Genomic DNA, 12,580 nt, shown 5'->3' with positions numbered 1-12,580 from the left:
CTGTGGGGGGAAAGCCGAGGCCATGCGGGGCGGGGCCTGTGTGGGCGGGAGGGGGGAAAGCCGAGGCCGTGCGGGGCGGGGCCTGTGTGAAGCCGGGAGCCGGACGGGGCGGAGTCTGGGGGCGGCGGGGCCGCGCCGGCAGCATGAGGGCGCGCGAGCGGGAGCTGAAAATGGAGAGCGACGTTCTAGACGCGCTGGAGGCTTTGGGGTGAGTGTGCGGGGGCGGCCGCCTGCCCTGCTCAGCCCCCGGCGCCGCCGGGCCTGTCCGCCGTTCCCGTTGTGCAGAGGCTCCGTGGGCCCCGTTTGCAGGGGAGGCGGGGTAACGGTCGCTCCCCGCAGCCCCACTTCAGCAGCCCGCACTCGATCCTCTGCGCCACAGTCCCTCGCTTCAGCCCCTGAAGCCTTGTGAGCAGCTCGGCCTCCCCCGGCGCTGTCCGCCTGCGACTGGGGCTGCTCCGGCGGGACTCGGAGCGACACGGGAGCGCCAGCGCCGGCGTGTCTCTGGCACCCAGAAATGGCCCCCAGCTGGGACCTGAGCGGAGGGGGGAGCGAGAGTGGGAAGAAGGGGAAACTGCGGCGGAAGGAGCATCCCCAAGGGCATCCTGGGGGGCCAGCGGTCTGTGTTGATTTAAAGAGTTGTGCGCGCCTCCCTCCCCCCCCCCCCCCGGCAGGGTGGGTGAGAAGGGGGTAGGGGTGCTGTGGTCCCGCCTAGGAAGGACCGATCCTCTGGAGGGGGCCGCGTGCCGCGGGGGGGGGGGGAGGTGTGGAGATGGGTATGGGAGAAGTGGGCACATAGGCTCGAGGGATGGGTGCAGGGACTTCGTAAACCATAGTGCGTGTGTGTTAACCTGGGAGATCTGGGTAATTCATCTGTGTTTTGTGCTTACCCTGTCAGAACCTTATTTTGAAAGGGGAAGAGGGCTAGTGTACTCTAGCATGTGACACTTCTGTGGGAATAAAATAAACTATATATATGTATCTATCTCATGATAAAGGATTCCACAAAATGACTATTGGAAGACTAGAAATCAATAAATGCTAAACGGTACAAGTAGTGGACGTGTGTTTTTCTCCAATGTATTCATTCAACTTTGTCTTCCTTAAAGTAAGTCCTACTGCATTCCATTTGTTGGGAATAGTTCTGAGTATAGGGTACCCGTCGTGCAAGTTGCTCCGTGTGGGTGGAAACTTGGACCCAAGAGGAGCCCTATTGAAGTCAGTGGGGCTCCATAGAGGCACATACAGTGCACTTCTCAGAATTGGGCCTTAAGATTTCAAAATAACCCTTTTGTGATACAGTGACTATCAAGAATACAATCACATAAATTGGTAAGATCTTGGATGTTTAATAGAAAATATATTTAGATCATATTATATGGAAAAGCAAGACTTTCTTTACATTTTACTACCTATTTGACTCCTATTTAGAGTTAATCATTTCATGGGTTTGAACATATTAGGATAGTGAAAACTATATATATTTATTTCTCCCTCAAGCGTAATCATGAAATAGAGATCTCAGATGCACATCTCATGGAAGAGGGAAGAGTTACACTAACTCTCTGTGTCTGTAAAGCTAGAAAGAATGACCAACATTGTTAGCTTGCATGAGATTATGAAAAGGCAATGAAGATACTTCTTCTGTTCTATATAGGTTCTATATATGTGGTATCTGAGCACCTATATGCTATTAGGAGACCATGCAAGAAGTAAAGGAGAAATCTATGTAGCAGGGCCTTTTACTTGGTACAGAAATTCATCAAAAGAGAATCCCACAACAATAGAATGTGCCAATCCTGAAAAAGTCTAGGTTCTTTGAACTCTGCTAGAGATAATGATTTGAAGAAATGAAAATAAGGATGAGTTTACAGTGTAATTTTAAAAATTTCAATGAGAACTGTTTTTAAACATTTCCCTATAGTACCTGAACCCCAAAAGTTGCGGCACCAGGAACCTGAAAGTGAAATATATTATGAGCAAAATGAAAGAGATTTCATTTATTTTCATTGTCCAAACTCAGGGAAATGCAAAAAGTAAACAGGGCATAAATAATGAGAAGTACATTTGATTTTCAAATTATTTCATTGCTAGTAATTTGAAGTAATAGGTAAAACAGTTTTCTTTACAATTTTTTTTAAATTGACTAAGTCCATTTAAATTGTGTCCTGATTTATAATCTCTTCAGCATCGTCCAAATCTTAAATAAAAGTATAAATACGTCTAAGTGGTTTTACATATCTGTGATATTTAAACACATGCATACTTTCTGCATTGTTAGAAGATCAACATTAGTGCAGCATAATTTCTTTTACAATATTTAACATTTAGGAAAATTTGTAAGAGATGTGAATTATGAATTTAGTGATTCAAAAAATTGTAATGGATTAATCCAGTTTCTAACTGCGAAACAATTTTACATGAAAATAAATTTAAAATCCAGGTGCTGTATTTGTCAAACTTTTTTTCCCCCCTGTTCAGGTATGAAGGTCCCCTGTTAGGGGAGGAAGCACTTAGCAAAGCAGTAGAAAATGGATTATCTTCACCAGACTTTTCTGAGCTTTGTGTTTGGTTAAGTTCTGAAATAAAATCAGTGTGTGACCTGGAAGAAAGCATCACTTCAACAGCTGGTATTTCCACAAAATTTGAACTTTAATTTATTGAAATAATGTAGTGGTTAAGACTGTTTGTTTATTTGTTATAATTTATATTTTGTTTAATAACAACCTTCTAATCTTAGTCAAAGAAACAGTATTGATGCTTAGGAGTAAGATAGTTGTAGTAAAGAACAAACCCAAGGGTAAAACTCGTGTGTTGGTGTGTTCTGTTTTTAATTGTTTAAAATTTTCTTAAATCTTACTATAAAAAGACATTCACATACAACCTACAAATGATTGTAGACATTATATTTTTGTGATTGAAATGGTAAAACAATATGTACGTACCTCATTTAGTTAAGTTTTCCCTCCATAACTTCTTTAAGTGAAAACATCCCACGAGGTAGACTCATAGACATTAATGCCAGAAGGGACCATCATGATCATCTAGTATGACTTTCTGCACGTTGCAGGCCACAGACCTCTTCTGCCCACTCCTGTAATAGACCTGTAATCACTACCTGAGTTACTGAAGTCTTCAAATCATGAGACTCCTCCATTATAGAGAATCCACCATTTATGCTTGTTTAAACATGCAAGTGATACATGCCCCGTGCTGCAGAGGAAGGTGAAAACCCCTGGGTTCTCTACCAGTGTGACCTGGGGAAAATTCCTTTCTGACCCCAAGTAAGGTGGTCCGTTACACCCCAAGCATGTGAACCCACCAGCCAGCCAGCTGGGAAAGAATTTCCTGTAATAAGTCAGAGCCCTCCCCATCTAGTGTCCCATGGACTGTTGGAGATATTTGCTACTAGCTGTCGCAGATTGTCTATATGCCATTGTAGGCAGGTGCGTCCGATGAAGTGAGCTGTAGCTCACGAAAGCTTATGCTCAAATAAATTGGTTAGTCCCTAAGGTGCCACAAGTACTCCTTTTCTCATACTACCCTCCATAAACTTATCAAGCTCAGTCTTGAAGCCAGTTAGGTTTTTTACCTCCACTGCCCCCCTTGGAAGGCTGTTTCAGAACTTAACTCCTCTGATGATTAGAAACCTTTATCTAATTTCAAGCCTAAATTTATTGATGGCCAGTATATATCCATTTGTTCGAAAAAATCATTAAATACATGTATTTATAGAGAAAGTCAGCCTTCTTTTGATTAAGCTAGTGGTTTTCAACCTTTTTTGCATTTTCAGACCCCTAAAAAATTTCAAATGGAGATGCAGACCCCTTTGGAAATTTTAGAGTCTGCGTACCCCCTGGGGTCTGCGGACCACAGGTTGAAAACCACTGGGTTAGGCTGAACAAGCCAAGCTCTTTGAATCTCCTATCATAAGGTTGGCTTTCCATTCCTCCGATCATGCTAGTAGCCCTTCTTTGGTCCTGTGATCAATCAGTAGACCTAGATCTTTCTCCTCCTCTGTCACTTCCAATTAAATTCCCAGTTTATAGGAAAAATTTCTGTTGTTCGTTCCTAATTGCATGACCTTGCACTTTGCACTACTAAATTTCATCCTATTACTATGATTAGGGCCCTACCAAATTCACAGCCACAAAAAACGCGTCTCAGACTATGAAATTTGGTCTCCCCCTGTGAAATCTATATAGTATAGGGTAAAAGCACACAAAAGACTAGATTTCATGGGGGAGACCCAGCGTTTCTCAAATTGGGATTTCTGACCCAAAAGAGAGTTGCAGGGGAGTCACAAAATTATTTTAGGGGGGTTGCAGTATTGCCACCCTTACTTCTGCACTGCCTTCAGAGCTGGGTGGCCGGAGAGTAGTGGCAGTTGGCCAGGTGCCCAGCACTGAAGACAGCGCCCCGGCAGCAGTGGTGCAGAAGTAAGGGTGGCAATACTATACCATGCCACCCTTACTTCTGCACTGCTGTTGGCAGTGGCTCTGCCTTCAGAGCTGGGCTCCCAGCCAGCAGCTGCCACTCTCTAGCTCCCCAGCTCTGAAGGCAGCACTGCTGCCAGCAGCAGTGCAGAAAGTAAGAGTAGCAGTATAGCGATCTCCCCGCCATAACTCCTTTTGGGGTCAGGACCCCTACAATTACAACATTGTGAAATTTCAGATTTAAATAGTTGAAATCATGAAATTTACTATTTTAAAAACCCTATGACCATGAATTTGGCAGGGCCCTAACTATGATCTATGATTTTTGATATAAAAATGACACCCATGTTGTTATGGTTTGAAGGGAAAATAAAGCCTATCCCACTCACCTTATACTCGATGTAAACTACTAGTCCACTTCAACTGATTGCGTTGGTTCCTTGCGTTGGGGGATCATTATAGTATTGTCTTCTGGTTTTGAAATATGAAGGTGTTATTGTTTCTTATGTATGTATAGGACTCCGTTTTTAATTTAAGATAAAGTCCTATTGAATTGGTCATGAACTAATATATTATGTTTAAACTTGTAATTATAATTAATTTTCTTAATAACAAATTTGAGTTTAAAATAAAAAAAAAACCGCTGAATTTTGTAGTGATTTTTTTTCTTATTTTCTTAAGGTGGGGAAGATGTAGAGAGTTTCCAGCTTGAGATTAGTGGTTTTTTAAAAGAAATGGCTTGTCCGTATTCAACACTTGTGTCTGGAGACATTAAGGACAGGTTAAAAAAGAAAGAGGATTGTCTTAAACTCCTGTGTAAGTTGCAACAATTTTCCCTCTTGCAATAATATTTACTTTTTGTAAGCTCTTTGTCTTCTTTAATCTTTTGCATATTTATCATCTCTAACATCATAGTTTGTTTCATGTTTTTGGTTGCTTATCTTCCACTGTCTTCAGTGTTGATATTTCTTTTGCCTCATATTTGTCTTCACAGTTATGTTCTGAAGCCCTTGATCTATAAGTATAACTCAATGGGAGTTTTGTGCAGTAATTAAGAACACCCAATAGACTTTAGGGTTCAAGTGGCATAGAAAATACTAGTTTTTTAACATCAGTGATGCTCCACCTCCCCCATTCTGAGTGTCAGAATACGCTGTTTTCTGGCTGCTAATTATATTACACACCAAAAACTATGTTAAAAGATCATTAACTTTTCAAAGTCAAGCATGCAAAAGTTAGAAAATACCAGCATAAATGTTGCCTGTGCATCTGCATGTGAGTGCTTTAGCTGAGATTAAAGTAGCTAAGATCTCTGGAGATTCCATCAGCACTGAGCATGCTGCAGCCATTCACAGTTCCTGTGTGTCACCAGAAAGTACATGTGCCATCCCAACAGAATAACTGCACATGCTCCACCCTGGAGATACAGGGAAAGTCCAGCTTCTTCCCGGTAACAGCTGCTTCGGGTTAGGTATGGCAGTGGAACTGAGAGCAAGGAGTCTGTCTCACCTGTGCTCTCAGTGACCTCCCTGCTGGCACCTAGGTAGCGCGGAGGAAGAAACTACCTGACTCAAATGTAAAGGGGACAAGAACTGGACCTCTGGGGCAGGGAGATACATTGGGATAAGGAACCCAAGGGACTGTCTGGACAAGGAGACTGGCACTGCAAGCTTCCCCTCCACACACACATCACTGGGCTTCAACTGGTTGGACATAGAGATTCAGACTATGACTTAACTTGTAACTTTTAAGTGTAGACTAGGCCTGAGGTTGCAAAGTCGTAGTGCTCAAAAGTTAGGAAATGCTAGAAATTAGCTTGTCAACCTTAATTCATGCTGTATGGATTATGATACAGGCTTTAATGACATCACATAGGCAACCTCAGTTTTGACTTTTCATGACTTTTGAAGCCACCTTGGAAAAACTTCAGCCCAGCCAATTAAAGTTTGGCAAAGTTTTATAAACAACTGAAAATGGGGTCATGTAATATGACATGTTAGGCAATCTTAATAGGTGGCATTGCCAGTTCCACATATAAGGGCAATATTTTGAGGATTTTTAGAGGAAATATATCTTTTTTGATTAATCTGAAAAATGTATAAGAAAATCCCATATTAGAGAAAAACAGAATTATATTGGTGGTCTTTGTCAGGAAGGAAGTAGGCCTCTTCCCAAAAAACTGAGTACCAATCAGTTACATGTTTATAACTCTTTCTAATACGTTTGTATAAAGTAGTAGCTCTTTGACATTTTTCATTAAGTTTGCAGAATTCTGCCTACTTCTTTTCTGTTACGTTTGTATTACATGTACGTTTTATTTACTATGAGAATACCGGCACAAAAATATTCAAGATGTCTTAAAGATGCTATTATAACACTTTTTCTCTCTAGTATTTTTAAGTACGGAGCTTCAAGCTTTACAAATATTGCACAGCAAGCAACTTAAAAGTTCTCATTTGGAAAAGAATAACGAAATCTATCAGGAAGTGCAAACTCTCTGTGACTCGCTGGGCCTATCAAAGTCATCATCTTCTGACATTCCTCTCTTGTTAAGCAATGTGGAGTCAAAGGTACAGAATTTTTAATCTTTAAATATTCTTTTACTATATGACTTTTAAGTGTGAGACCCAACCTTCTAGTTCATTAAAGTCCTGTCCAATTAGCACAAAGTTATTCTGGTTTTGAAAATAGTTTAACCCTCTCTAAACTCTATGTAACTGTTTTACACTAACCCATTTCCGTTACTATGTTAAATACGTGTGCTGCACTCACAATGAGATGTGCTTTGTACCTGGTGATATAGACTTTTCAGTCTATAGCTTTGTGGGACAAGGTGAAGTAGTGTACTAATTTTCCTGATACGCAATGCAAGTCATTTTAAGTAGTAAAGGGGAAAAGTTTTTATGTTAGGTGCACATAACTGGTTGTGCAAAATTTATTTGAATAAGTAGTGATCCAAATATGTATGTATGTGAAGATGATCATATCAAACCTCCACTTTTATTTCTTGGTTTGAAAATATTTACAAGTACTTACTTTGTGAATTCCATTCTGTGAATTGTGGAATTGCCTGAAAGGGCCTGACTAACCTAAGTTAGCCACTTCACCAAACAACTTAAGGAAAACCGTTTTTGAGACTTTACCCCACCAAGTTCTAACTTGTTTGATTCTAAATTGACTTCTGTGCTGTAGAATATAGAATAGGCTTTAGTTTCTCATATCATTTTAAAAAAATAATTTAAAATGATTAAGTGTTAGAAGGAACACCAGTATGCATTTCCGTCCCTCAGAGTCCTCTCCACTCTTGAGTGTTGTTTGGCTTTTGGTGAGTTCCTTCTGGGGTCCCAGGTCCTTTCTCCTGGACCCCACTTTCCCATCTCAGGCTTCTTTTCCTGGTCAGGGAATCTCCTCTCACTCCTGCAACAAGTTCCCTTTACCTTGTTCAGAACCAGTGGTTTAAAGGTTCTCCCTCTTCAAAGAACCTTTGTTACCTAGAGTCTGTATTTAAAAAAAAAAAAAAGGAAGTTCTAACACCATGTTTCTTTGTTCCTTCTTTTCTGCTGTGGATTTTCAACTGATCAACCCCTTCTCCTCTAGAGCAGTGGTTCTCAAAGCCGGTCCGCCGCTTGTTCAGGGAAAGCCCCTGTTGGGCTGGACCGATTTGTTTACCTGCCGTGTCCGCAAGTTCGGCCGATCGCGGCTCCCAGTGGCCGCAGTTCGCCGCTCCAGGCCAATGGGGGATGCGGGAAGGACGGCCAGCATGTCCCTTGGCCCACACCGCTTCCTGCAGCCCCCGTTGGCCTGGAGCGGCGAACTGCGGCCACTGGGAACCGCGATCGCCTGAACCTGTGGATGTGGCAGGTAAACAAACCAGTCTGGCCCGCCAGGGGCTTTCCCTGAACAAGCAGCGGACCGGCTTTGAGAACCACTGCTCTCTAGACAACCTGGGTAGAACTGGCTTTCCCCTAGACTGCAGACATCCCATTGAGCCCTGAGATACGTGACACTAGCACAGATAACAAATGACTTGTTCAGTGATAGAGCAATTTCATAGAATCAACCCAATTTCACATAGACACATTTCCCAGACTGTCATGATTGTCTTATTGTAAAATGGGAATAATTATTTCAGAAGGATGTATGCTTTTATTTCAGCTGCCAGTATTGGTCTCAAATGCTGCAAATGCAAAAGATATTGTATTAGTATGGTGAGACTGGTAACGCCTTGCATTTTAAATCCCTGAATCCCACAAATCAAAGTATTCTTTCAGCCATGTAACTTTTCTATTGTTTTCAAGGACGTGGCTGTAAATCAGGCTATTGACCCATTTTTCAAAATCTTTGTGAATAACAGACACAAGTAGCCTAATTAGGCTTATTTGTAGGGCTGTCAAGTGATTGAAAACATTAATTGCAATTAATCGCACTGTTAAACAATAATAGAATACCATTTATTTAAATATTTTTGGATGTTTTCCATATTTTCAAATATATTGATTTCAGTTACAACACAGAATACAAAGTGTACAGTGCTCACTTTTTATATTTTTTTATTACAAATGTTTGCATTGTAAAAAAGAAACAAAAGAAATAGTATTCAATTCACCTGATACAAGTACTGCAGTGCAATCTCTTTATCATTAAAGTTAGACTTACAAATGTAGGCTCTGAAGTTTTACACTGTTTTATTTGTGAATGCAGTTATTTTTTGTACATAATTCTACAAGTCCACTCAGTCCTACTTCTTGTTCAGCCAATCGATCAGACAGACAAGTTTGTTTACATTTGCAGGAGATAATGCTGCCCACTGCTTGTTTACAATGTCACCTGAAAGTGAGTTCGCATGGCACTGTTGTAGCTGGCATCACAAGATACTTACGTGCCAGATGCACTAAAGATTCATATGTCCCTTCATGCTTCAACCACCATTCCAGAAGACACGTGTCCATGCTGATGACCAGTTTTGCTTGATAATAATCCAAAGCAGTAGGGACCAATGCATGTTCATTTTCATCATCTGAGTCAGATGCCACCAGCAGAAGGTTGGTTTTCTTTTTTCGTGGTTTGTCTTCCGTAGTTTCCGCTGCGGAATGTTGTTCTTTTAAGACTTCTGAAAGCATGTGCTACACCTCATCCCTCTGAGATTCTTAAACCTAGGTGAATCATGTGCTACACCTCATCCCGCTTCAGATTCTTAAACCTAGGTGAAGTGCTGTAGCTATCTTTAGAAATCTCACATTGGTACCTTCTTTGTATTTTGCCAAATCTGGAGTGAAAGTGTTCTTAAAACGAACATGTGCTGGGTCATCATCTGAGACTACCATAACATGAAATATATGGGGAGTGTGACAGGTTTCAGTTGGTCCTCCAAGCCCTTAGGGGGCGATGGAGAGCTATGGTCCCACTGGCAGGCCTTAGTCACACCTTTCGGGCGCTGGGGAATTAGCGGGAAAGGTGTGCTGGCAGGGGAGCGCCGGCACGAGTCTGCAGCGCACCCCTCAGGCAGGGGAGCGCCGGCATGAGTCTGCAGCGCGCCCCTCAGGCAGGGGAGCGCTGGTATGGGTTGGTAGTGCACAGTTTTGCTACCCCAGGCAGGTTGGCCGGGGTAGGGGAACGCAGGCCCACCCAACTCCACTGCTTTCCAGCCCAGGGCCCTGACAGTGGCGGGAGGTGAAGGTCCTGCCGCTTGGTCAGCGGGGGGGCCATCCGCGCCCCGCTGACCAAATACACCCACCACACGGTGCAGTTCTGCCCCTGGGCTAGTTCCTACCCGGTCTCTCAAGCAGGTCTCTCCGGTCCCTCCAGCTCGTCCGGGTATTCCGCTGCTGGCAGCTCCAGCTCCCTCTCTGTGTTGGACTCACGCTGGCCTGGGCTACAGCCGGGCCCCTCCAGGTCCTCCGGGTACTCAGCGGCTGGCAGTCCTGGTCGCCACAGGCCTTCCTCCCGGTCAGGTTCCTCCTGGCCCCGGGCCTCCCCTGGGTCGGCAGCAGGATCATGAGGGAGCAGCCTGTGTCTGTCTCCCTCCCTGGTGCTGCCCTCACTGGGCAAAGGGCCCCGTCCTTTGTACTTCCTGTCCCACCCCTCCCCTTCCGGGGATTGGCGTAAGCTTGGTCTGGCCCCGCCCACTCAGGCTGAGAGGGTGGCTCTTTACCCTCTGGTTCGGAGGGAAGCCACCCTGGCTCCCTACAGGGAGACATACAGTTCTCCCCCAAGGAGTTGAGTCACAGATTTATTTAACACTTTTTTTTTTTTAAATGAGTGTTGTCAGCTTGAAAGCATGTCCTCTGGAATGGTGGCTGAAGCATGAAGTGACATATGAATCTTAAGCATATCTGGCACAAAAATGCCTTGCAATGCCGGCTACAAAGGTATCATGCGTATGCCTGTTCTCACTTTCAGGTGACGTTGTAAATAAGAAGCCGGCAACATTATCTCCTGAAAATGTAAACAAACTTGTTTGTCTTAGCGATTGGCTGAAAAAGGAGTAGGACTGAGTGGATTTGTAGTCTAAAGTTTTACGTTGTTTTGTTTTTGAGTGCAGTTATGTAACCAAAAAAAATCTACATTTGTAAATTGCACTTTCAGGAGAGAGATTGCCCTATAGTACTTGTATGAGGTGAATTGAAAAATTATTTTTTTAAAATTTTTACAGTGCAAATATTTGTAATAAATAATATAAAGTGAGCACTGTACACTTTGTATTCTGTGTTGTAATTAAAAGCAGTACATTTGAAAATGTAGAAAAACATCCAAAAATGTTTAATAAATTTCAGTTGGTATTCTGTTGTTGAAAAGTGTGATTTAAACTGATTGATCACTATTAATTTTTTTTGAGTTAAACCCATGAGGTAACTGCAATTAATCGACAGCCCTACTTACTTGCCATCTCTTTTTAATCAACTGTTTTCTCTCCAGTTCTCAAGATCAATAAGATTTATGGGCAAGTAGGCCAGCCAGCAGACCTCTGTAAATTTAAAAAAAACTCACATACAGTATGTCTACACAGTGATTAAAAACCCGCGGCTGGCCTGTGCCAGCTGACTCGGGCTTGTGGGGCTTGGCTAAGGGATTGTTTAATTGCAGTGCAAATGTTCAGGTTCGGGCCTATGAGGTGGGAGGGTCCCAGAATCCGAGTCTAAACGTCCACACTGCAATTAAACTGCCCTGTGAGCCTGAGTCAGCTGGCATGGACCAGCCATGGTATCTAATTGCAGTGCAGGCATACCCCTAGTGTGATTGCTTAAATCATGTTGTCAAAGTTGTAAGAGACAACAAAAGAAATCTTTTCAAGCAAATAATTTTAAACCTACATTTTCAGCTCAGACTGATTACTTTGAATGTTTAGTACACACACAGCTGCTAGTACTAAACATTCCTACGTACTTTTGTGTGCCATGATGAAAACTTATACAACAGCATTAAAGACCACTTCATTAGAAGTTGATTCAGGTTCACTTAGCATTAACAACTGCACTGCATCTGCTGTTTTACTGTAAAATTCAAAGAGGAATCCTAGATTCTAATTTAGCTGAAAAGGCCTTTGAAAAACCCTTTTACACTAGTAATACTCAATTTAGCAATGGGTATTATGTGAAGATAAAATTAATCATCTTCCTAATTGATTATCAAGTGTAATTCTATATGTCCCTTGACTAGTCTCTGTCATTTTTTTCAGCAGACCAATATAAGCACTTTTAAAATTTACATTTGGTCTATATGCTAATATATATATATATATATATATATATATATAAAAAAATGGAGCAGTATTAAATGTCAAATAAACATTATTTCATAATTCTGCCATAAAAGGAAGGTTGTCTGAGGTGGCTAGGCAAGAGCATGTAGGGTAAGCAATTTCATCCTGCAGTTAGGCAGGCTGCTACAAGCCCTGTAGTCTGAACTGAAGTGTGTGTGTGTGTGTGTGTGTGTACGCATGTACACGTGTACATTTTTATATATATATATATAAAAAAATAAAAAGACATGCACCACATCTGATATCATCACTGAAATTGTTATACGATGTAAGACTGATATTCATGAGGAGCTCGGGGGGGGGGAGCCTATATTGCTCTAGTTTTGAAACAAAAAAACCCTCTCATTCTGAATGTTGAGGAATAGAATGGGGAAAAATAAGGAATCCA

The 12,580-nt window shown here is 42.2% G+C and overlaps 1 protein-coding gene across 2 annotated transcripts in view; it reads left to right on the top strand.

Moving 5' to 3' along the window:
- Positions 1-96: 96 nt before the first annotated feature.
- The window catches only part of FAM98B (family with sequence similarity 98 member B), a 57,815-nt gene continuing 45,331 nt past the window's right edge, over positions 97-12,580 (top strand). For both annotated transcript variants that reach the window (XM_074955753.1, XM_074955752.1), the window contains exons 1-4: positions 97-208; positions 2,479-2,627; positions 5,115-5,249; positions 6,825-7,003. In XM_074955753.1, coding sequence (XP_074811854.1) covers positions 144-208; positions 2,479-2,627; positions 5,115-5,249; positions 6,825-7,003 — 528 coding nt within the window. In that variant the 5' untranslated portion in view covers positions 97-143. The remainder of the gene's footprint in view (positions 209-2,478; positions 2,628-5,114; positions 5,250-6,824; positions 7,004-12,580) is intronic.

The sequence above is a fragment of the Natator depressus genome, chromosome 6 (genome assembly GCF_965152275.1).
Source record: "Natator depressus isolate rNatDep1 chromosome 6, rNatDep2.hap1, whole genome shotgun sequence".
Taxonomy (NCBI): Eukaryota; Metazoa; Chordata; order Testudines; family Cheloniidae; genus Natator; species Natator depressus.
This window is presented reverse-complemented; position numbering and strand designations above follow the sequence as displayed.